The sequence below is a fragment of the Rattus norvegicus genome, chromosome 11 (assembly GCF_021556685.1).
Source record: "Rattus norvegicus strain SHRSP/BbbUtx chromosome 11, alternate assembly SHRSP_T2T, whole genome shotgun sequence".
NCBI classification, from domain to species: Eukaryota; Metazoa; Chordata; class Mammalia; order Rodentia; family Muridae; genus Rattus; species Rattus norvegicus.
In genome coordinates, this window is record NC_141544.1 from 77,243,982 (window position 1) to 77,270,473 (window position 26,492).

The 26,492-nt window shown below is 37.7% G+C and overlaps 1 protein-coding gene across 8 annotated transcripts in view; it reads left to right on the top strand.

Moving 5' to 3' along the window:
- The window catches only part of Stxbp5l (syntaxin binding protein 5L), a 328,953-nt gene that overhangs the window by 160,405 nt on the left and 142,056 nt on the right, over positions 1-26,492 (top strand). For 7 of the 8 annotated variants that reach the window (XR_015632666.1, XR_015632667.1, NM_001271250.2 and 4 more), the window contains exons 10-12: positions 5,692-5,770; positions 11,403-11,557; positions 16,537-16,609. Coding sequence is in view for 5 of the 8 variants with exons in the window: in NM_001271250.2 (NP_001258179.1) it covers positions 5,692-5,770; positions 11,403-11,557; positions 16,537-16,609 (307 nt within the window). In the remaining 3 variants the exon portion in view is untranslated. Of the gene's footprint in view, positions 1-5,691; positions 5,771-11,402; positions 11,558-11,649; positions 11,791-16,536; positions 16,610-26,492 lie in introns of those variants that run through there. The other variant, XM_087575824.1, reaches the window with a different exon arrangement.

A 26,492-nucleotide genomic window follows, 5' to 3' on the forward strand; every position in this document is an offset into this window, starting at 1 on the left:
TTCTTTTGTCATTTATTCTGAGCATCTGACATTCCTTTAATCATTGAGCTTAGGTACAGTCACCTCTTAAGCTTTCGTTAGTAACATCATCTGCTTCACCTTGACAACAATGACCCACACTTCCTCCTCCTTCTCAGAGTTTTGGTTCTACCTATGTGCTGCAGATCTTCAAGCTTCTGATCTTCATTTCTTATTTGTTCCTCAGGATGTATAGTATAAAAGTCTGTTAAACAGTGTAAAACTTCATGTCTATAATGTTAATGTGGTATATCATTTTACTTTAGAATATATTTTCTTGCCCCTCTCTTATTAACATATGTCTTCTACATCTATGTGAAAGTACTTAATTGTTTTTCTGGAAGTCAAAATTTTCTACCATGAAGAGAAAAACTATAAAGGTTAAGAATTACACAACTGTACTTTAAAAGGAAATGTGCTCTTGTGGGGAAGTGTTGGTTTGTTTGCTCTCTTTTGTTTTCTGAGACAGACTAACCTAAATGTGGAATCACTCTGCTCCATCTCTCAGATGCTGGGCTTACAGATGTGAACTACCATGCTCAGCATTTGGTTTTTTAATTGTAGTAAGAAATACAGTATATAATTCATTATGCTAATATTAGTTACAGATTGTCTTATAGGTAAGTATGGCCAGTCAAAGAAAGACAAGATTATCTTTTCAAACATATGAGAATTTGTTTTTTAGTGGCCACTTCTTAAATTACCAAGAAAATCTTAAATTCTATAACATGAGGTAGTAAAGCATTTCTGGTTGATGATGAAATCAAATATAGTTAACCTAAGTAAACGTTGTGAGGAGCTACAGATGAACTTTATATATAAAGCGGAGTTTAAAAATATTTAAAGAAGAAATTAGAACAAAATTCTACAGTTTGAAAAATAGCATTGAAAATACTATGTACTCAAACTAGGAAGTTCAGTCAAGATAGAGGAAAATTTGTAACTTTAAATGTTTTATGTATATGTAAAAAGAAAACTCTAAGGGTAAATACTCAAAGTCTAAAAACAAACAAACAAAGGCAACAAAACAAAATAACAAAATAAAAAAAACAAAGCAGGAGCAAATCACACATATATCATAAAAGATAATGGTAGTAAAAGCAAAACCATAGAACAAAGAAGTAAAACACATATTGTTAAAATAGTGAAAGAAAACAGGCATTGTCTTTTAGCTAAGCTAACCAATGCATAGAACAAAAACATGAAATTAGAATTACATGGGAAATTAAAACCTCAAAGATAAAAAATTATCTCAAATTCATGTTCTGTACACTTCTAATGTACAATTAATAATGTGGGCAAAGTGGATAATTTCCAAGGGAAATATAAAAGAATGAAATTTTGTACAGTATATTTTTGTAAAATTTCAAATACACACGAATTTAGGAAGTTTGGTTTCTTTTAAAAAACACAGAAACATTTTAGGAGTATGTTTTTATTTTAATCTCAGGTGTGGGGATTTGGGGCTGCTTCACAGCAGCTGACTGTGATTTGTCTCATGCTCTAGCAGAGGGGTAGTTTTGCCAACTGCAGACAGTTTCTGTGATTGTGTGACATTTGGAATTCTGGGGACTTTCAGAGGGAGTATGAACTCTAGAGAGAGCCCTGACACACAAGCTTGGTGTGGCAGGTGGTAGTTCAGAAGAGTGGGTTGCCAGCTGTGCTTTGTTAGCAATAGTATTCAAAGAAGAAACAAGAGAAAATAGACTTAAGGATCTCATCTCTGTCCATTCTCTTTCTCTATCCCTCTATCATTCTTTCTCTCCTATCTGGTGATTGGGGGATAATGGGTGGGAAAAGAGGAACCCATCAAGTAGCAAATGTACAGGCTTTATTAATGTTCTGCATGTGTTAATTAATGCTGGGCATTAACATGGCAGCAGTTATTTCTTAGCCAGTTAGTTTCCCAAATAGCCACGGAGACGGAGATGGTTTACATTTTAAAGCTTAGGCCACAGCTGAGCAGGTTCTCAGCTAGCTCATCAAAGTTAACGCAACCACCTGTCTCCTCTCACATCTCCCGGGGAAAGGGCCTTCCTTCCTTTCTCCTTCCAGAAAATTTTGCCTTCTAATTAAAGCCAATCAAAAATTCCTTAGGTAGGTGAGGAAAGACACAGACACAACTTCACACAGTCCCCCAAGAAGCAAAGACCAACTACAAGCAGAGAAGAAATGAGAAGAAAGAAATTAGATTCACAGATCTCTCTCTCTTCCCTGTCCTTATCCTTCTTTCTCTCCTATCTAGTGATAGGGGTAAAACCAGTATGGAATAAAGTGTGAGAATACAAGAATGAGTTAAGATAAGCTACAAATGGTGCCCAACATGGAACTCAGATGTTAAAGATAAAAAATGGGAAATTTGATTTGAAATGCCAAAGGGGAAATAGCAGGGGGTGAAGGAATGGATTTTTTTTTCAAGATACCAGCAAAAAATGTTTATTGTGCCTAATATTACTGGGAAATCCCTGATTTGTGCCCAGAGGGGATTTTCTGTTTTGTTGTTTGTTTGTTTGTTTGTTTGTTTTTCTCCTTCATATATTTGTTTCAAAAATGTTTGAAAGGAAGGCTGAGCAGTTGGAAAATTTGCAGGTGGAAATGAAGGGGCCTGAGAAACAAACAAAAATGGCTCAAGTGGAAAAACAAAAGGGGTCACTCTATTTTCTGAAAGGGTTGCAAAATTAACAGGGCAGCTAGAGAGGTTGAGGGTGGGAGTGGAAGCACTTAGGATGTGAGGAACAGCTCTTGAAGAGAGAGAATAAAAAAGGATCAGTCCTGCTGACTGATCAGGAGTTTCCCACAGGAGGGACGAGGGAAAGAAACTGCACCTGAAGTCAGAGAAAAGCTAAAAAGTAGAGAGCAATCTGATGAAACCCCCGGTTGCAAGAGGAAGGGTTACTCTCGAACTGCAGCGAGAGTCAGGAGAGGGTCAGCCTGGGATTAGGAGATACCCTCAGTTCTCCCAGTAGTCATATGACTGTGTAGAACAGGGTTATGCAGAGATAGGATGGCATCTTATAGAAATGATAGACAAGATGGCTAAAGAGACTGTGATTATGGGATGCATCTGCCTTATTGAAACAAATTCTAAATAACTTGGATAAATACGCATAACCGTTCCCCTAGACTGCAGGCGATTGACAACAGTTGTACTTGAGGTTGGACCACAATCGCGATGGTTAATGTGGAGGAGGGAAGAAGCCGAGGATATTAGTGAAATAGAGTGAGCAAAATGAACATAGTGAAAGTTCAGTTGCTGGGCAACAGGCAGAACTCTGATGTACAGGAACAGCTGCAGAGTGATGACGCTACTACAGAAAAATGTCACTTAGCTAAAGCTTAGCACAGAGTGGAGGAGCCTGGGGGAAATCCTCCTCGTTTACGAAGATTATACAAGGCTCTGGGAAAGCCCTCGCTGATTTCATTTACAACAATTAGTCTCAGCTGTGAACAAGGCTGTATCAGACCCTTATGCAAGGCAGGTGTTCATAGAGACCTTGGGGTATGAAAATGCCCATCCCAAATGTTAAAAAAAGTTATTAAACCATTAGAGACACGAGCAGCACTGGTAGACAAATAGATAAGGAATAAGACTAGCATTGGTTCTAACATGTCCCATAGTCGATCGAGCTGTAGCTAGTGCCTAGTGCTTCAATTATGGGAAGTGCGGTCATTGCAAAGAGACTGTGAACAAGCCACCAAATGTCTCCGATCTCAAAGTGCCCAGTGCTTTCACTGTGGGATATGGGGTCATTTGTGACAAAACTTTGAACAAGGCATCTCTCAGGGCAATCAGGCATTTTTCTAAATATAAACTGGAAAGAAGGCCTAAGCTTCCAGGGGGTGTGTAGGCGATGTGGCAAGGCAAGGATTGGCACTGCACCAATGAGTATAGGTCCGGAAGAGATATTCAAGGTGATTTCTTACTGTCGGGAAATGGCCTTCGGGCCTCACAGCCAGAAGTATGAGTCATTAGAGTGAAGCCAGCCGATGTACTAAAACGATGTGTTAGCACCAGAATGGAGGCAAGCAAAACGGTTTGTGTGGAGGTGCAGATTTGTTTATGTTTCCACAGGAAATGAAAGGGTGTGGAAACCGATAAAAGATTAGAACTGAGCAGGAGAGTTCCTGAACACCTAGGCCACTGACACAAAAAGTGCTATTTCATTGAAAATGTCTCTGTACAGAGCACACGTCTGTGGCCCTTTTCTTTTAACCTGAAAAACGCCTCTTATTACTGTATTTCTGTGCTATGACTTCAGTTTTAACGACAGGTTCTAAATATGCTTTGTCATTAATTTCTTTCCGGTATATCATACTGTAATTTTTATATCTTTATTGTTCAATCTAGTTAATTCTAGACATATTAGAATTTAATTATTTCCATGTGCCCTGACACTTAACATATAGTACTTGGAATATGAAGAACAACAATTCAAATTGATGTTACTGTTGTTTTACACAATTTAACATTTAAGCAGGTATTAACAAGCAAAGCAAAAAATAAACAAAGACCCCAAACCAAACTCTTTCCCACAGTAAACTGTTAGGGGTAGAGATTGAATATTAATTGTACCTTATAAACTGAGTTCAATGCCTGGGACTCATGTGATGAAAGGAGAGAACTGATGGTTCTCTGACCTCTGTATGTGTACTATAGCACACATGTGCCCTTTCTACACACAGTAAATCAATCAGCCAATTATCATTCAATCCATGTAATAATATTTTTAAATGCAATGGAATGATTTTGTAAATCCATTGCATGTTTTACATCACAAGACTTTCTGAAATATAAAAGTTTATTTCTACTATAGATAAAATATTAGGTATGATATAGATTTTATTCTTTTTTTATTTCTCTTCTTGTTCTTTTTTTTTTTTCTTGTAAAGAGGAGGGAAACAGGGTCTTATGTAACCTGTGCTAGATTTGAACTCTCAAGTCTCCTGCCTCAATTGCCTGAGTGTTGGGATTACAGTAAAAAATAACACATTTTTAATAATAATATATTTTATTGTGCATGTTTGTTTCTTAACTCCTGAACTTTATTTTTGAGTATACATAACTGAAATAACTATATAAGAAACTACATTCATGTTTAGAGAATTCAAATGTAGCCAAATTGACTAATAAATGAATATTTATAACTTAATATGTGTGAATTATATAAGAATGAAGCTTATAAGTAACTTCATTGATTATATAGCAGTCCATTGATATGAATCTAAAGCCTATGAACTTAATATTAGAATGTGTAGACTTATGTCAATACACGCACTTTAAGAACAAGTCAATATCTTTAGCTTAGCCTGATGTTGCTATGCCTTAACTCATAAAAGTAACCAGTTTAATAATATAGTAGAACTAAAGTAATAAAAATTATTCTAAATTTAATCATCATTGATAAAAATATAAAATATTACTTATGCTATTCTCTTCTGAAGTCTATAATAAAACTGTGCCTGAGACCTTGGGTTCAGTTGTATTTATATTACCTGTTATAGTGTAAACCGTTCAAGGATTATTATTGTGGTGCAAAAAGTTACATGAGTCATCCCTAGAGACTGGTAGAATTCTTTATATTATTATTCCATGTTCATATTTCTTAATTGAAATTTAAAATTTCTTGTGAATCAATATAATTTAAGTTAGATTTAATGTTTTTCTTTCATTAGGAAAAAGTCAAAGAGAAGGAAGAAAGTCTGAATCTTGTAAACCTATTCTGAAAGTAGAGTACAAAACGTGCAGGAACAGGTATGTGGTTGTACTTTATGACTATGATATATCTAAGGAATAGAAGAAGGAAAGCAATTTTTCTTAATTTGTTATAGTGTCATAATTATGATTTTTAATTATCTAAATCAAAAACTTAATTTATTGACTATTATAAATCCTGAAGATAACAAATAATTCATTTAATTACATTTATATTAGTATCATATATATCAATTCTAATAATTGAGGACTTTTGAACCATTTATAATACTGGTAGCATATTTATTCAACTAAATCTATGCATCTGCTGATATTCCTTATGAGATTTAAATATATAACTTGATCACTCTGAACTTAGGATCTTACATAATTGAAGTTCTAAAGTTATGTATATTGTCATAATGGAAAAAACTAAAATTTAAGATTTATAAGATAAAATAACACTTGATACAGTTTTATTACCTTTATAGATATTATATCTAGTACTTTTGCATAGCTTTTTAAATTTACATTAATTATTAATGGATTTTTTTCTACCCAAAATTAGTATAATAAACATTTCCTGATTATTATTATTATTAACCATGTATAGATACACATGTGAGTGTGTGAGTGTGTGTGTGTGAGTGTGTGAGTATGCGAGTGTGTGTGAGTGTGTGAGAGTGTGTGAGAGTGTGTGTGAGTGTGTGAGTGCATGTGTGTGTGAGTGTGTGTGTTTGAGTGTGTGTATGTCTGAGTGTGTGTGTGAGTGTATGAGTGTGTAAGTGTGTGAGTGAGTGTGTAAGAGTGTGTGTGAGTGTGTGTGAGTGTGTGTGAGTGTGTGTGGCTTGTGTGTGTGAGTGTGTGTGTGGCTTGTGTGTGTGAGTGTGTGTGAGTGTGTGTGGCTTGTGTGTGTGAGTGTGTGTGAGTGTGTGTCTTGTGTGTGTGAGTGTGTGTGAGTGTGTGTGTGAGTGTGTGTGTGGCTTGTGTGTGTGAGTGTGTGTGTGTGTGTGTGTGTGTGTGTGTGTGTGGCTTGTGTGTGTTTGAAAGAGCTACAGAGTTTACATGAAGGTCAGAGGACAACTTTATGGAATCAGTTCTCTCCTTCCACATTTAAGTGGGTTCCAGGGATCCAGCTTAGTTGTCACCAGGCTGTGCAGCAAGGATCTTGCCCTGCTGAGCCATCTTCTCGGGCTCTAAACATTGTAATTATAAAACCCTACCTTATGTTAGTTACCTGCCTACATTGCAGTATGTTTTTCTCATCCTAGATACAGTTGGGTTTGTTAAAACTTCTAAAGTTTTAGTAGTAGAAAGTCATGGTAAATTATCAATATCACTTTATCAGGCCAGTTTAATACAGTATAACTAAAGTAATAAAATATACACTTATTACTATATAATTGAAGTTAGAAACAAACATTTCGGATGGAAACAAAATTTTATGTAATTCTTCTCTTCTAAATACCATTTATAGCTAAAACTTTCCTTCAGCCTTTGTGTTAAGCAGTATTTATAACACCCATTACATAACATGATGTTGAAACACCACTGAGGCTCAAGAAATTACACTGCCCACCCCAAACAGCTTCCAAACAGTTGCATTTAGGTTTTCCTTTTCACTTGTTTATTTTTTCAAAAGATTTTTTCTCTACTTCAGTCTTAATAATATCCACTGAATTATCAATTAGTATTCAGCCTTCCCTATAGATTGTAAATCTTAAAAATAAAACAGCAAAATGGGAACAAAGAGTTTCATGAGATGCCTGAGAGATTTTCCCAGGATAAATCTTATGATCCATGAACTTTATGGTGTCTTTTTTGTTACAAAATTGTCTACTGGAAAACATACTCCTACAGAGTGCTCCACAACATTCAATTTGCTTCAGTTTAACTATCTATCACATATTTGATTTGTATGCTAAAAAAAAGAGAGCACTACCAGTGTTTGAATTTATTAGGCTCTAGTAGCAACAGCCAAGGTAAAAACTTGTGCCTTTTAAACAAGAAGGAGTAGCATAGAATTCTGCTTTAGGGGCAGAGAAAAGAACAAGAATACACAGTTGAGCTGCAAATATTATCAAATTTCTATTAATTAGATTTGGGGAAATTAAAAATTAAAAAAAAGAAAGAAAACATCTAACCCAGTCTTGAAGGCAGTAAAGAGGAGCCCTTATCAAGAGAAATCTGGAAAATACTTTGGGGAAAGAAATTCAGAGATAGGATTTAAAGGATGAAAGAAGGTACGTCAAATAAAAGAGTCAGGACCTCAAATAAAGCAGAGTAAGTCATGATTGATATCAGTGACTTTGTAGTAACATGGTTATGAGATTTTTAATTATATCATAATCTTTAGTTCCATCACCAGCCATACTGCAATGCTCATGAAGACTAGATGACATAATGCATAAAGTGTTATTATTACCATTGCAAGCCCTATCATGAAAAAGAGGGCACAGTTTCTTTTTTTTCTTTTTTTTTAATTTTTTTTTTATTGACTTGAGTATTTCTTATATACATTTCGAGTGTTATTCCCTTTCCCGGTTTCCGGGCCAACATCCCCCTCCCCCCTCCCCTTCAAATTACTATTATACTATATTAGAGCCATAGAATTCTATATTGTTAGATGTATTTGATTACTTTTAAAAATTGTTATATTCGTTTATATTTCAAATTCTGCACCCTTTGCTTTTTTAACTATAATAATTCTATTTATAAGGAAAATAAACATTTTATTGATTGCATTTATTATCATTCTAGTAATATACATTGCATGTATGGTTTTTTATTTTTATTTTTTATAAAAGTCACCTCTAAAAATTAATACAGAGGATAAAAGTCAGAGGTGTACTAGTCTTAAGAAGAATGAAAGATGTGGCCACAGGAACAATACAGCTCTCTCTCTCTCTCTCTCTCTCTCTCTCTCTCTCTCTCTCTCTCACACACACACACACACACACACACACACACACACACCTGTTCTTGTTACCAGATAGTGTCAGATTTTTACAGCAAAGCATGGTTCTCTTTTTAAAATAGAGAATTTGTTCAAACACATTGCTGTCCTCCCTGATAAACATTTCACATCAGAAAGTCCAGCAGGCCCTGGGTATTTATATCTGTAACAAATTCTGGTTATTGCTGATGCTGGACCACTCCCTAAATAATAGATACAGTGATGAAAATAAACGGTAAGAAATGAAAGTAACCAGAAAAACAGAGAGCTAATGATGACAGGAATTAGCTCCTAGAACCTAAAAGAAATGCTAATGAACCTTTCTTGGTCACCGTTCTATTGCTGTGAAGAGACATCATCAAGGCAACTCTTATAAGAAGCATTTAAATGGGGGCTTGCTTGCAGTTTGTGAGGAGTTAGTCTATGACCGTCATGAGAGGAGCGTGGTGGAAGGCAGGCGGAACTGGAGAAGTAGCTGAGAGCACATCCCGCTCCACAGGCAGCAGGCAGGAGAGACAGTGGGCCTGATGCGGGCCTTCGAAACCTACTCCAAGAAGGCAGCATCTCCTAATTCCTCTAATCCTTAGAGTTCACTCCCCAGTAACTAATTAGATTAACATTCTAACATGTGAGCCTATAGGGGGGCATTTTCATTCGAACCACCACAGAAACTTAGAATAAAAATGATATAGGTTTTTGGCAAGTAAAAATAGTTATGAAAACTAAGACAGCCCAGTGTGGGGTCTGAAGAGCACTTACTGCCTCGCAGAGACCTAGATTTGGCTCCCAGCATCCACACACCAGCCCACAATTGTCCGTTACCAGTTTCGTGGGCTCTGATACATCCTTCTGGTCTCTGCATCCTCCTGCATCTAAACAATACACACAAATTCATGCAAACACATCATTTTTTTATGAAAAATAAGCAAAACTCTTAACCCATTGTGTACCTACATTCACTACTTAAAAATTTTTATTGGATAGATGGAACTATTCTCCAAATGGTAGGGAATATGCTGTCTAATACTAGAGGAGATTTTCAGTCGCTTTGTCAAATCACTCATTCTAGGTCATTCACCCATCTCATCTCCAGCGCAAGACTCAGAACAGAAGGGCCTTTGGGCTGATTTGCTTATAATTCAAGTAATTGAATAAAATAACTATTTTTTAAAAATCAGAATAGGTATTTTATCAGTCAATGTAATAGAAATATTAAAACTCGTATTGTTTTTGTTGTTCTTTACTCAGCATAAGATATATATAGATATCTTAAGGTCAAAAGACCTGTTTAGTTTTAGGTTGCAGAAGGCTCTGTCTATCGTTGGCTGACTCCATTTTAGTCTTGTGTCAAGGCAAATTAAAATCATGGTAGAAAGGCACACATAGTAAAGTGTCAGCCAAGAAGCAGAGTAGAAGAGAGGAAACTTTGCTGGTACCCTTTCTCATTCTTTCTTCCTGGACTACATACTGTTGGACAGCACTGCCTACATTCAACCCAGGTCTTCCCTCACAATCTTTAGTTGCTTGTCTACACAGCAGTTGTCTCTGTAAATGCCCTATCAGACATATATAGGAGAGCATTTCTTAACCCTGCCATCTTTGAAATAAGTGATGCTCATTTTACTACTTATTCCTATTTTGAAAAGTAATATATGGACTGAGCAGCGTGTGTGTGTGTGTGTGTGTGTGTGTGTGTGTGTGTGTGTGTATGTATGCAATGAGCAGCATATGTGTATATGTGTGTGTGTGGACTGAGCAGCATGTGTGTGTGCACATATGCACATGTATGTGTGTGTGTGTGTGTACTGAGCAGCATGTGTGTGTGCATGTGTGTGTGTACTGAGCAACATGTGTGTGTGTGTGTACTGAGAAGCATATGTGTTTGTGTGGACTGAGCAGTGTGTGTGTGTGTGTGTGTGTGTGTGTGTGTGTGTAGATTGAGCAGCATGTGTGTGTGCATGTGTGTGTGCATGTGTGTGTGTGTGTGTGTGTGTGTGTGTGTGAATGATTAAAGAAAAAGAGCCCCTAATGTGAGTGAGAGCAAAGGAGAGTATGTTGAAAGGGTTGGAATGAGAAAGAGATACGTGAAAATGATATAATTGTATTTTAAAGAAATAGACTAAAGTTTTATGTGGATTTACTAGAGCCTGATAAAGTTTGCTGGATATGAATAAAACTTCATAGGATTTATTTTTCTGATAAATTATCATTCACCTATATATTATTTTTCTCTCTCCTCATAAACCTCTTGCTAAAAAAGCTTCATTATCTAAAATTTTTATCTTTTCATTTACCATTCTGAGATTTCCACCATGATATTTCATTTTATATTAAATTTTGACTCTTTTTCATCTTAGAGATTTGGATCTCAAACACTCACTCATCAACTGACTATTATTACAGAAATGAATGCTCTAGTGATACTCATATAGAATTTGGTAGCCAAATTTGTGCATATATATGCCTTTGAGAACCAGTATTTCCACTTTCCTCCATCTTGTCCTTCCCCAGTACCACCCAAATATCTTTACACTTACCCATGAGTTATTCTCATAACTAGAATATAGGTCCAGTAAAGGGAGGATGATAAAATAGTCAATCGTTGGTTGAGAAACTGGAGTTGGGAAGGCCATTTACATTGTAGATAATCTCCTCTGAATCTATTGTTTAAAGACATATGTTCTGACTTTGTGTTAAAGAATTCAGTCTCATTATCCTTTTCCTTCCCCTGTGTAGTGAACCATTTATAATATTCTCTGGTGGGTTGTCATATGACAAAGCTTGCAGAAGACCAAGTTTAACCATCATGCATGGGAAAGCAATTACAGTACTTGAAATGGATCATCCTATTGTTGAATTTCTAACTTTATGTGAAACGCCCTATCCCAATGGTAAGTGAATACAATGAAACATTTAATTTTAGAAAAAAAAACATTTTTTGAAATGGCAAGTTGCTAATGAAATTAAGGTTAAATATTTTCAGTTTTGGCAGCAGACATCCACTGTGGTACAACCCCTGTGAGCTCCAGTTGCTGGCGCAGGTTCTGCACTTGCACCTACTGGGCAGACTGGAAGTAAGACAGATGTAGTGCAGCAGCGCTGGCGTTTCAGGTTCTGATATCAGGTAAGTGCTTTAAACTTTGATAAGGATGGTGGAAGCTGAGCTGGGAGGGTCCGATAGGGGTCCAGGGTGAAGTCACTTGGGGAAACTGAGGTCTCCTAATAGTCTCTCCTAGACCAGCTCCACCCATCCCATCCCAATGCCAATCAAAGTTAAAGCACTTACCTGATATCAGTGATCTGTAACTCTGGTGCTGCGGCATCTCCTTCACATCTGGCTTTGCTTCAGATGCAGCTGCAGCACATCTGATTACTCTAGGATTGCTGATGTGTGGTCAGTGATTTATTTTAATTTGGGCAGTAGTCATAAGACCATCAGGAGGGAAGATGCATGCCTATGTTTATCATCGTGAATAAAGATACAAAACCTTCTGAAAACAATAACTGGTCTAAACTCACATAAAAATAAAATCTAATTGTGATAAGGTCCTTTAGGACAAATTTAAAATTAAAATGGTTAAAATATATAAACCATAAATATGAATTTATGGCGAAAACAATATTAATACACATCGCTACATATTCAAAAGGGGACTTGTAGATATAGGGCAAAGACTACTGGACTTGGGACAAAATTTTGGATTTATGATTTACTTTGCCATTTATTGGCTACTAAACATACTTATCATGTGTAGAAAGGGAATAAGGTAACCCCAATATGACTATTGTAAAGGCAAATGAACATATTTTGTTAGCTATGAAAATATGTATGTTGTGTTTAATTGCTAAAATATTTGGATTTCCTTTATATTATTTAGCTTCATATTTAAATATGTAATATATAACAATCAATGTAGGAATTTAATTCCAAAGTTACCAGAGACAAATAATCTGCATGTTTTAAATAATCAACATATATTTATTAAGTTGCTGTGGCTTCATACTACAAGGACTTAGAGAAGTTGTGAGCATAATTTTTACATAAATTGCATTAAGTCTGATCGGATCAAGGAAATAAATGTGAATTGCTGAGTCAAAGTAATGCATGATTATGATGCCGAGTTTCATGGTTTATAGCACAACTAACATACTATTCAATAGCTGGTTAAGTGACTGAAATCTTGGTAACTTTCTCACTGAGAAACAGGACTTAAGCATGCCTTTTGAGAATTAAGTAAAGGTTTTATAAACTGTGGGTTTGATAAGATCAATTTAGAAGAAAGCTTCTAAGCTTTTAGAAGATGTTTGGGGAGATACAGAAGAACTCTGAGGAAATAGTAACATGGAAAGAAAGCACTAGTTTTACACTAGTTTCAGTAGGGTTTCTCCAACGAATAGATAGGTTTCAAGAGAGAATCTCAAAATCCAAACTGCAGCAAAGACATTTGTAAATAACATACACTTAATGTACCTGGGTGTGCTGTTCACTCACATAACCTCACAACTGGGGGACTAAAGCCAGAGGACTGCCATGAGTTCAAGGCCAGCCTGAGCCACATGGTGAGCTTTAGTACAGCTTGTGCTGTAGTGTGCAAGACATTGTTTCAAAATAATAAAAAACAAAACAAAAATTAAGCCCAAACCACTGCAGGTTTCATACACAGTCACAGGTTGCTTGTTTTGTTTTGGTTATTTTTAAGTTTATTTTTCTCTCACATATTACATGCCCCACAGTTTCTCTTCTTTCTTTCTCTCCGATTTCTTCCCCCTACCCTAGCCCTCATTCGTGATCTACTCTTTCTTTATTTCCCTTCAGAAAAGGAAGGCCTCCCCTGGATATCCACCAAACATGTCTTATCAAATTGTAGTAGAGGGAAGGTGCCTAGTCTCATAGGTTTTGGTTGTTGTTTGTTTGTTTTTAAAGAAAGAATAGTAAGATTGAGTAGAGTTAGTAGAGAGCAAAAAAATAGAAAAAAGTATTTTATGGTATTTATCATTATTTATCACAATTTAAATGTCCTTTGGATTTATGAATATGGATAACAAAGGTTAGAGATAGAGTAGGAAGGGAATGCAGAGGAAACAGAAAGAAAATTAAAATAGAGAACTAAAGCTAACGTTAGGAAAATTCTTTCTATCAAGAGCATTGAGGTACATCTGAAATAGGAGCCCAGAGTCTGTTGTTGCAAAGATCAGACATTATATGCCTTGTACTTGTAGTCTTCTGAGCATCACCAGCAATGCAAGGGTGATTTTTAATGGTTTAATAAAGTATAAATCTGCTAAGTCATGCACATTCTCCCACAAATGGATTAATAAGTCTGTTTTTCAGAAAACTGATAAAGACAATTGAACTTTTCATTTGTCATATTTAAGAAGTGGTTTTAACTATACTCATGATACTATGGATATACTAACTACTCAAATGTATTTTAATCATTCACACACTGAGTATATCAAAGCACCAGGAAAGAAAGCCTACAATATATGGCATTACATAATTAAGTTTCTCACAGCCTTCCCAGAGCCATCCAATGCAATTTACACTTTTAGTTATTCTCTTCAGATATACATATACTTAAGTATACATTATCTTGTTTTTTCTGCAAATCACAGAAGACTCTATGTAGTTTCTTATTAATATTTTTAATTATTATTCATATTGGGTAATATGGAATTTCGGTCTTCTTACACCTACATAATGATAAAGGTCTTTCTTAGGCTAAACCATTATTAATAATTTTAATACTGCTGATACTTTTATGACATCCGATGATTTAACTCATTCTCATAAAACTCAAATGCATTTTAACATTGTCAATTGGATCGTTACCTGGAGTAATAACTATAATCAGAGCTTGCCAGTTCACATCTATATTTAGTTGGCCAGTCATCTTTAAGCCTCAAACGATGCAGTTCTCTTCAGAATAATAATTATGATAGAACTTTGCACCCTTTGGTGGTAGGAGCAAGGGTTAAAAGATGAGACACACCAACCTAAAACCTATGTCTATTAGCTATAAATTTTAAGATGTGTGCTTTTCATATAACTTTTGTAATAGCATAAGGTAGTTAATCGTGCCATTTCAGGGGAAAGGAACTTCACGTGAAGGAATGTAACACCTAAGACAAGACTTCAGTAAATACTAGGCAAGCAATAGAGTCCACCAGAGATTCCTGAAGAATTCTTCAGTCGCTGTCACAATGTACAAAGGACTTCTGAGAAAGGGAAACTTCTGCTGCCAGTTTTTATTTATGTGGGAACAATAATAACTTTTGGCAGATGTAACTATCTAAAATTGTAACTTATCTATGACTTTAGTTCATACATGATAGTGCCTCGGCCATTTTATCTCCTAACACTTGATATAAATCTAGCCTATGATTTTCCTAAGAACTAGAAAAAAGAAAATAAGGAGTCGTATGGTGTTCTTTAGACTAACACCAAGTTGTATTAAAGCAATGGTGAGAAACTTAAAGCAACTCTAGAGATAGAATGGGAAGGTCTCAGTGAGAGCAGTTTGGGCTTTGACCTAGAGCAGATAGCATATTGTCATATACGTACTTACCTGAACGTCAGAGAGACACCAGTTTGCTTTTGTCTTTTTCTCTCATGTGGATGTGGTCTGTAAACATAAACTTGAGTAAGCACAGTAGCTTCTCCAGTCTGGCAGTTACTCTGAAGGCTGTCTACCCCAGCATTTAAATTTCCCACCCAAGACTTGAATCCTCTGTAGAAATCACCTGCTGAGTGACTATTGAGTCTCAAATTAGTTCTTTTCAAACTACTGGGACCTGCTGGTGTAATGAAAACCAGATGCGGCTGGAGTTTAAAGTCCTAGGTTGAATTACAGAGAAACGACTGCTCAGGAATCTATGCCTCTTTGGATGCGCTCCCTCAACACTTGTAGCAGAGATCATGCATATAAAATGTCTTCACAGACACAGTTTCTTTAAGCAGAGAATATCTTTTTCACCCTGGCCTTCCCCATTAGTCCTTTGTTCTGAATGAAACACAATGCTTACTGTGGTTCTTAACTAAATCACTGCTTCCTGTCTAAAGCAAATTACATTTCATACTATTCCCATCATTTTCTCACAGTTCCTGAATTCTTGTTTCCTCACCTGTTCTCAGCTTGTATACTTCCCTAGAACAAAAGGTCTATAAGAAAGATTTATTGTCACTCTTATGTAGCCATATATAAGCCATATAGCCATATAGCCTTTTTTTTTTTGAGACAGTTTCTGGATATAATGGAGGAAAAATAGGCAGGAAAGGAGTGATAGAAAACAGGTTGGATTTTAGAAACTTGAAGATCTTAGATTACCTCATACTGTTTGCTTTTTATCGGCTTGCCCTCCTGCACACAAGAAATAATCTATAAGGGTATGCTAAACCATACTGACTTGAAGAACACGTCTAACTATAACTGGTTTACTATTATAGTGAGGCGGTTGTGTATCATATCCCAGAGAAGCAGTTAGTTCAGTCTCGGTTTGTCTCCTACTAGGCATGAACAAGATCAAAAATATTAAGGTTATGAATATAATAGTCATCATAAGTTGAGGTGACACCCTCACTCTCTTCCTAATATCCTAGGATGACTATCACGCCATGACTTTAGAAATATATTTTACTATGTCCTATATATATGGTCATTTTTTCCTAGTTCTGTTAAAGATCTTAACATTATTTTTATCAAATACAACATGTATTTTATTAAAGTACTCTTTGTCACTCTGTCTCAATAATTTGTTTTTTTTATCATTTAAATAAAATCTCTACATGAGACAAAGGAAATGAAGTATTTGGTGGTTTAAATAAAATATGTGTTACTGAAACTTTTCAATATTTTTCTCTGTGTTGTAGAGTTTCAAGAACCCTATGCTGTTGCAGTACTTCTAGAGAAAGATCTCATCGTAGTTGATCTGACACAAACCAAGTAAGTTGTTCATAGTTGCACCAGATACTTTTAAATTTTATTCAGCACAGTTCAAATGCAGTGGCACATTTTAGATGATTGGCAGAGGTCTTCTCTAGATAGTGAGTTTTCCTTATGTAAAATTGTCTTGCTAAAGTTACAGAAATGCAATTTTGTTAAATGATGAAAGTGAGTCAGGAGATTTTGAGTAACAAGAAAATCGCCAGTTATCTTAAAAGTATGGATGTTTGGACACAGCATTTGGACAACCAAAACACAAGGAATCACATTTTTTTTTTTTGCCGTTGCCTTAAGCAAAAACAGTTGTTGGAAAAGCATGTACAGTGTAGCAGTTGACCATCTGTGAGTCTGTTGACTGAAGGAAAACTGATAAGAAAATCACATACACAGAAACTATTTTGAGGCTATCACACCAGACAGCTCGAAGCGTGGGATTTTTAGGGACAGAAAATGGAATCTACCTTTTAGTTCTATATTTAAAATGAGGAAAATTTATAATAAAAGTGAAGGAAATTTGTTTCATCTCTGAGACACAAATACACAGTTGGAAGACAACACCCATCAATTTCAAGGCTACGTTTATAGTCAGTGTAAGGGAGTACAATACACCATGGTAACAGCAGCATTCAGGACACGCACATCCTCTGTTACTTGTTTCTCTCTCCATTGAACACCTTCCTCCCCTCTCATGGTCCCTTTCTAGTTTTATCACATACACACCTACATACTTAATTCTAAACTCTATACGAGAAAATATCTAGTATTTCTCCAAGTTTGGCTAACTTTACTTAATGTAATGATTACCGGGGTCCTTTCATTTTCTTTCAAATGTTATGATTTCATTTTTATTTAAGATAATAAAAATCTAATTTGTACAGGTAATGTATTTTATTTATTCATCTGCATTATCCATGGGATTAGAACTATCCATTGGAACCTGATAGAATCATCAATGGATACCCAAAGTTAATGGTTCTCCTTTCTCCTAAATCTATCTGTAGCAAAGAGTCCAGTCTCGAGGAGCAGAGCCTCCTGAGACCTCCTCTAGACATATTGACTCTTAAAAGTTCCATTCTGATAAAAAAAAAAAAAAAAAAAAAAAGTTCCATTCTGTGCATACTTAGCGAAGTTAGCCTTGGTGGCTGAGTTGGTAGTCGAAATAGCTATTATTTACCAGAAGATATCACTCTCCATATCAGCTCAGTGTTCCATGAACTAAAGACAGGATGATGTTATAAATGTCTTATTTGAGGCTTACCATTTGCCAGCACATGTTCTTAGTACCCTGTGCAGCCACCTTCCATCTCTGTTTTAATTTTCAGTTCCCTGGAGAGATTAAGACTGAGCGTAGTGAACCACTATGGCTATACACAAATATTTTAAAAAGTAGTTTGATCTATGTCAATTGCTAAACATCGGCATTCTGTTCCCTCCTTGAGACTACAATCTCCATAGCATATGTGATCAGATTTTCAGAAATAGTCATGGAATCTTTCCTGTATACTGGGTCTCAGATCCAATCAGAAGTTATGTATCCCCAGAATTGTAGGGCCTATTGCACAAGTGGGATCCTCTTGCTCTCAGAGTGGTCTTTTAGGTTGTAAAACTCATAGCTGGGTAAAACCATTGATTGCATTTCTACCCCAGTAGCCCACATAAAAGCCTCTATGACTTCAGAACTTCTAGGACTACAAAAGGTACCTGTCAAGAAGAGGCTTCGACTCACTTTCAGTTTGATTATTTCCAATTCCTGTGACAATTCCCCACCTTACTTGTCTCCTTTCTAGGTTACCAGCTTCTACTAGTACTTGAGATTGAACATAGAGATCAGAGATCTGATTTAGGACCTACATGTAATAAAGAATGTGTGTTGTCCATATGATGGATAGTGTGGGGTATGTTTTCTGTCCGTGGCTAACTTTACTCAGGATAAATGTTTAGAGCCACCCATTCACCTGCAAATTATCTAACATCATTTTTGTGCCCAGCTGAGTAAAATCCCAGTGTACCACACTTACGCTATCTAGTCATTATTGTGGAGACCCTTCCCTTCTCCTCTAGAAGTTATAAAATTTGAATTATAGGTCTTTGAGTTTTTGTTTTGTTTTAACAGGGTGGTGGGGTCTTTCATTCTTTTTTTTTTCTTTTTTAAGATTTATTTATTTATTATATAGGAGTACACTGTAGCTGTCTTCAGACACCAGAAGAGGGCATCAGATCCCATTCATTATAGATGGTTTTGAGCCACCGTGTGGTTGCTGGGATTTGAACTCAGGACCTCTGGAAGAGCAGTCAGTGCTCTTAACCACTGAGCCATCTCTCCAGCCCCACATCTTTCTCTTAATTGCTAGTAGAACTTCCGTATATTTTGCATACGCATACCTTCCCTGTGTGGCTCCAAATGTGAGCCCTGATTAGCTGAAATGATTGTTTTATGACCTTGGCCATCAATCAGCTTAGGACTTACGATTCAGGTCAGGCCAGTGAGGCATGACTTGCATCTTCTCAACATGGGAGAGATTGTCAGATTCAAAGGAAATTCCAATTTTCAAAACTCTGAAAGGCAGTCCAAATACCCCCAAATGAGCTCACCCTGGACTATAGGAGGATTTCTGGCAGTGAGATAAAAGCCAGCATTCCTCAGGAACTTGTGAAGCTGATTTCAGACTACCAAAAGAAGTAATTTTCCTTAGCTCCAGGAAAAGGAACATATGACTCTCCCGTTAGCACCCTGGCCTTTCTTACTCCTTCATCTCCCCAGCTTTTGGGTTTCCTCCCCACAACAACTCACCCCTCTTATAACCTGGCCATCCTATCCTCTCACTTCATGGTTCCAGGTCTTTTTATTCTCACTGTGCCCTCTCTATCCTCTGCCCCTGCCGGTCCTGCTGCTCTTTTTTTTTTTTTTTTTTTTTTATTAACTTCAGTATTTCTTATATACATTCCGAGTGTTATTCCCTTTCCCGGTATCCGGGCAAACATCCCCCTCCCCCCTCCCCTTCCTTATGGGTGTTCCCCTCCCAACCCTCCCCCCATTGCCGCCCTCCCCCCACCAGTCTAGTTCACTGGGGGTTCAGTCTTAGCAGGACCCCGGGCTTCTCCTTCCACTGGTGCTCTTACTAGGATATTCATTGCTACCTATGAGGTCAGAGTCCAGGGTCAGTCCATGTATAGTCTTTAGGTAGTGGCTTAGTCCCTGGAAGCTCTGGTTGCTTAGCATTGTTGTACATATGGGGTCTCGAGCCCCTTCAAGATCTTCCAGTTCTTTCTCTGATTCCTTCAACGGGGGTCCTATTCTCAGTTCAGTGGTTTGCTGCTGGCATTCGCCTCTGTATTTGCTGTATTCTGGCTGTGTCTCTCAGGAGCGATCTACATCCGGCTCCTGTCGGTCTGCACTTCTTTGCTTCATCCATCTTGTCTAATTGGGTGGCTGTATATGTATGGGCCACATGTGGGGCAGGCTCTGAATGGGTGTTTCTTCATTCTCTATTTTAATCTTTGCCTCTCTCTTCCCTGCCATTCTTATACACACAGATATCTAGTTTTCCCAACACTATTTACTGAAAGTGTTGTCTTTCTCTAGTACACATTTTTGTTGAAAATCAGATGCCTACAGTTGCATGGATTTCATGTGTGTGTGTGTGTGTGTGTGTGTGTGTGTGTGTGTGTGTAATTTACTTCACATCCAGTTAACTAATCTTCCTCCCAGTCACTCCCTCCCACAATCTTTCCCATCCCCCTCTCCTCTTAGAGGGTAAAGGCACACCGTGAGTATCCCCCTACCTTGACACATCAAGTCTCTTGGGGGCTAGGCACGTCCTCTTTCACTGAGGCCAGACAAAGTAGCATAAGTAATAGAACATATCCCACAGCTTTTGAGCTAGCCCCCGCTCCAGTTGTGGAGGACCCACATGAAGACCAAGCTGCACATTGGCTACATGTGTGCAGGAGAGGCCTAGGTCCAGCCCGTGTATGTTCTTTGGTTGGTGCTTCAGTCTCTAAGAGTCCCAAGGGTCCAGATTACTTGACTCTGTTGGTGTTCCTGTGGAGTTCCTATTCCCTTTGGGCCTGCAATCCTTCCAGCAACTCTTCCAAAAGAGTCCCCAAGTTCCATCTACTGTTTGGCTATGAGTCTCTGCATTCTTCTGAATTAGTTGCTGGGTGGAACTTCTCATGGACAGTGATGCTAGACTCTTGTCTATAAACACAGCAGAGTATCATTAATAGTGTCAGGTATTGGTGCTTGTCATGGGATGGGTCTGTGGCTGGACCAGTTATTGGTTGGCCATTCACTCAGTCTCTAATCCATCTCCTGTCTCTGCTTTTCTTTTAGACAGGATAAATTTGGGTTGGAGTTTTGAAACTTTCATGCTATTTCACTGATCAATATATGTGGATTTGTGTGTATATGTGTGCCACTACAATACCCCTTAGGGCCATAATTTTGTTGTATAACTTGAAATCAGGTATAATAATGTCTCTATTGTTTTTTGCTCAGTCTCTATTTTTTTGGCCATCCAGAGTGTTTATGTTTCCATATTAATTTTAGGATCTTTTCAATTTCTGGGAATACTGGCATGGAAATTTTGATTGAGATTGAATGAATCTGTAGATTACTTTTTTTTTTTGTATTACTATTTTCACAACATTGTAACAACTGATGAGTATGGGAAAGCTTCACCTTTCTTTTTTCTTTTTAATTCTTTAATCTTTTCTTTTTACAGTCCAATCTTTATCTACCTCCCAATATGACCTCTGACTGTTCCTCATCTGATACCCCCTCACATACCCATCTCCCAGAGAATGTCCCCACCTGCACCAGACCTCCCCACTCTTTGGAGCCTAAAGTCTCTCAAGGGTTAGGCGCATCTTCTCTCACTGAGGCCAGACCTGACAGTCCTCTGCTGTATATGTGTCCGGGGCCTCATCTCAGCTGTTGTATGCTGCCTGGTTGGTGCTTCTGTGTCTGAAAGATCTCAGGGGTCCAGGTTAGTTGAGACTGCTGGTCATCCTATGGGGTCACCCTTCTCCTCAGCTTCATCCAGCCTTTCAAACACAGGGGTCCCCAATTTCAGTCAAAGGGTGTAAGTATCTGCTTTTGTACAAGACAGCTATTTGTTGGGTCTCTCAGAGGACAGTCATGACAGGCTCCTGTATGTAAGCACACCATAGCATCAGTAATAGTGTCAGACCTTGGGGCATCTCCTTGAGCTAGATCCCAATTTGGGTCTGTCACTAGACCTCCTTTTCCTCACACTCTACTCCATTTTTGCCCCTACAGTTCTTTCAGACAAGAATAATTCTGGGTCAGAGTTTTTGACTGTGGGATGTCCTATCTTTCTACTGGAGGTTCCCTTTCCCCACTATAGGGCATTTCATCTAAAGTCCCTTCTCTTGAGTTCTGAGAATCTCTCACCTTCCTGGTCTCTGGCACATTCTAGAGGATCCCCCCACTTCCTATCTCCTAAGGTTGTCTGTTTCCAGTCTTTCTGCTGGTCTTCAGGGCTTCAGTCTTGTTTCCCCTCCTCCAATACCTGATCATGTTCTCCTTTCCCCCTCCCTGTCCTCTTTCCCACCCAGGTCCCTCTTTCTCTCTGCCCCCTTGTGATTGCTTTCTTTTCTCTCCCAGGTGTGATTGACGCATTCTCACTTGGGCCCTTCAGCTTCTTAACCTTCTTGAGTTCTTTGAATTATATCCTGAGTATTCTGTACTTTTCTGGCTAATGCCTACTTATTAGTGAGTACATACCATGCATGTCCTTTTGGGTCTGAATTACCTCACTGAGAATGATATTTTCTAGTTTCATCCATTTGCCTGCAAAACTGATATTGTTCTTGTTTTTAATAGCTGAGTAGTATTCCGTTGTATAGATGAACCACATTTTCTATATCCATTCTTCTGTTGCGGGACATCTGGTGTTGTTCCCAGTTTCTGGATATCACAAATAAGGTCTCTATGAACATAGTGGAACATGTGCCCATGTGACATGGTGGGGCATCTTTCGGGCATATGCCCAAGAGCAGTGTAGCTGGGTCTTTAGGTAGATCTATTTCTAATTTTCCGAGGAACCTCAAGACTGATTTCTAGAGTGGTTTTACAAGTTTGCAATCCCACCAGCAATGCAGGAGCACCCCTCTTTCTCCACATTCTCCCCAACATGTGCTGTCATCTGACTTTTTGATCTTAGCCATTCTGATTGGTATAAGGTAGAATCTCGGGTCATTTTGATTTACATTTCCCTGATCACTAAGGACTTTGAACATTTCTTTAAGTGCTTCTTGAGCATTTAAGACCCCTCTGTTGTGAATTGTCTGTTTAGTTCTGAACTATGTTTTTTGATTGGATTGTTTGTTTTTTTAAGAAAGGACTGAAGCATCTGCACTTTGGCCACCCTTCTTCTTGAGCTTCATGTGGTCTGTGGACTGTATCTTGGGTAATTCGAGTTTTGGGCTAATATCCACTTATCAGTGAGTGCATAGCAGTGTGGGGTTTTTGTTTGTTTGTTTGTTTGTTTGTTTTGATTGGGCTACCTCACTCAGGATTATATTTTCTAGCTCAATCCACTTGCCTATGAATTTCATGAAGTCATGTTTTTGATAGCTGAGTAGTAGTACTCCATTGTGTAGATGTACCACATTTTCTGAATCCATTCCTTTGTTGAAGGTCATCTGGGTTCTTTCCAGCTTCTGGCTATTATAAATAAAGCTGCTATGAACATAGTGGAGCATGAGTCTTTGTTGTAAGTTGGGGCATCTTTTGGGTATATGCCCAAGAGTGGTGTAGTTGGGTCCTCAGGTAGTATGACCAATTTTCTGAGGAACCTCCAGCCTGATTTCCAGATGGTTGTAGCATCTTGCAATCTCACTAACAATGGAGGAGTGTTCCTCTTTCTTCACATCCTCACCAGCATCTGTTGTCACGTGAGTTTTTGACCTTAGCCATTCTGACTGGTGTGAGGTGGAATCTCAATGTTGTTTTGATTTGCATTTCCCTGATGACTAAGGATCTTGAACATTTCTTTAGGCACTTCTCAACCATTCGATATTCCTCAGCTGAGAATTGTTTGTTTAGATCTGTACCCCATTTGTTAATAGGTTATTTGGCTCTTTGGAGTCTAAGTTCTTGAGTTCTTTATATATATTGGATATTAGCCCTCTCTCAGATGTAGGATTGGTAAAGATCTTTTCCCAATCTGTTGGTTGCCATTTTGTCCTATTGACAGTGGCCTTTGCCTTACAGAAGCTTTGCAATTTTATGAAGTTCATTTGTCGATTCTTGATCTTAGAGCATAAACCATGGGTGTTCTGTTCAGACCCATGTGTGTAGGCCTCTGTGCAAGAGGTTTTCCATGGAGATCTCTGGTCCAGCTAGCTATACGAGTTCAGGAGAAGGGAAGAGAACTGGGGCAGGGAGGAGAATGACTCTTCACTGCCTCCACTGGTGTTGTTCCACCTCCTTTTCAGGCCATGCTTAGTCAGCATGGGAATGACTAGCTGGTGAGGGTGCAAGAAGGCTTCTGCTGGCAATTTTGAGAGACCAGATCTCTTCAATAAGCAGCAGTGTTACAGCTCTTATGATAGAAGCTCTCAGATGATGGAGTGATTCTTGCACACCTTTAATCCTGAACATGATTCTTAAATACAGTTTTTGGATGGGTCAGTGTCTGACAGCAAGTACTTCCTATTGGTTTGGTCTGAGAGCTTGGGAAGACCTCATTTATCTCATATATGGAGGCATGGTCCTGCTTCTGTGATTGATCTGTCTTGAGCCTATGTAACCTGTGGGCATGTCTTCACCTGTGGTGGAGGGGCTTGGGGTATTGCTCTACCTGATTGGTCTGTCTCAAACCTCTCTAAAGGGGTCTGTGGGAACTGCAGCTAGTGAGGACTAGATCTCCTGGGATACTGGAAATGTGCTTGACATCCCTTTTAGGGTCTCTGGGGATTCAATCTATCTTGACCAGGAATCATGGTACCTTTCACAGCCCACTGCCCCACACATGTGTTCAAGGCTCTTTCCCACTTTTTCTTCTATTATTTTGAGTATATCTGGTTTTATGTGGAGGTCCTTTATCTACATGGACTTTAGCTTTGTACAGGGTGATAAGAATGGATCAACTTGCATTCTTCTACAGGCTGATCACCAGTTGAACCAGCTCCATTTGTTGAAAATTCTATCTTTTGTCCACTGGATAGTTTTAGCTCCTTTGTCAAAGATCAAGTGACTATTGGTATGTGGGTTCATTTCTGGGTCTTCAGTTCTATTCCATTGATCTACCCGCCTGTCTCTGTACCAATACCATACAGTTTTTATCATTATTGCTCTGTAATACAGCTTGAGATCAGGGATAGTGATTCCTGCAGAAGCTCTTTTATTGTTGAGAATAGTTTTAGCTATCCTGCTTTTTTTTTTATTCCAAATGAATTTGCAAATTGCTCTTTTTAACTCTATGAAGAATTGAGTTGGAATTTTGACAGGGATTGCATAGAATCTGTAGATTGCTTTGATAGAACAGCCATTTTTATAATATTAATCCTGCCAATCCATGAGTATGGGAGATCTTTCCATCTTCTGAGATCTTCAATTTCTTTCTTCAGAGACTTAAAGTTCTTGTCATAGAGATCTTTTACTTGATTAGAGTCATACCGATATATTTTTTATTACTTGTGACTATTGTGAAGGGTGTTGATTCTCTAATTTCTTTCTCAGTCTGTTTATCCTTTGAGTAGAGGAAGGCTACTTATTTGTTTGAGTTAATTTTATATCCAGCCAATTTGCTGAAGTTATTCATCAGTCTTAGGAGTTCTCTGGTGGAACTTTTAGGGTCACTTAAGTATACTCTCATATCATCTGCAAATAGTGATATTTTTACTTCTTCCTTTCCAATTTTTATCCCTTTGACCTCCTTTCATTGTCTGATTGCTCTGGCTAGGACTTTGAATACTATATAGAATAGGTAGGGAGAGAGTGGGCAGCCTTATCTAGTCCCTGATTTTAGAGGGATTGCTTCAAGTTTCTCTCCATTTAGATTGATGTTGGCTACTGGTTTGCTGTATATTGCTTTTACTGTGTTTAGGTATGGAACTTGAATCCCTGATCTTTCTAAGACTTTTAACATAAAGGGGTGTTGAATTTTGCCAATGCTTTTTAGGATCTAATGAGATGATCATGTGTTTTTTTCCTTTGAGTTTGTTTATATAGTGGATTACATTGATGAATTTCCATATATTGAAACATCCCTGTATCCCTAGGATTAAGCCTTCTTGATCACGATAGATAATTGTTTTGATGCATTCTTGAATTCCGTTTGAAAAACTTTTATTGAGTATTTTTGCATTGATATTCATAAGGGAAATTGGTCTGAAGTCTTCTTTCTTCGTTGGGTCTTTGTGTGGTTTAGGTATAAACATAATTGTGGTTTCATAGAAGGAATTGGGTAGTGCTCCATCTGTTTCTATTTCTGGAATAGTTTGGACTGTATTGGCATTAGGTCATCAATGAAGGTCTGATAGAATTCTGCACTAAACCCATCTAGTTCTGGGCTTTTTTAGTTGGGAGACTTTTAATAAGTGCTTCTATTTCTTTAGTAGATATGGGACTGTTTAGATAGCTTATCTGATCCTGATTTAACTTTGGTATATGGTATCTGTCTAGGAAATTGTCTATTTCATCCAGATTTTCCAGTTTTGTTGAATATAGGCTTTTATAGTAGGATCTGATGATTTTGACTATCCTAGATTCTGTTATTATGTCTCCCTCACATTTCTGATTTTGTTAGTTTAGATACTCACTCTATGCCTACTGGTTAGTCTGACCAAGGGTTTATCTATCTTGGTTTTTCCAAAGAACCAGCTCCTGTTTTTGTTGATTCTTTGTATGGTC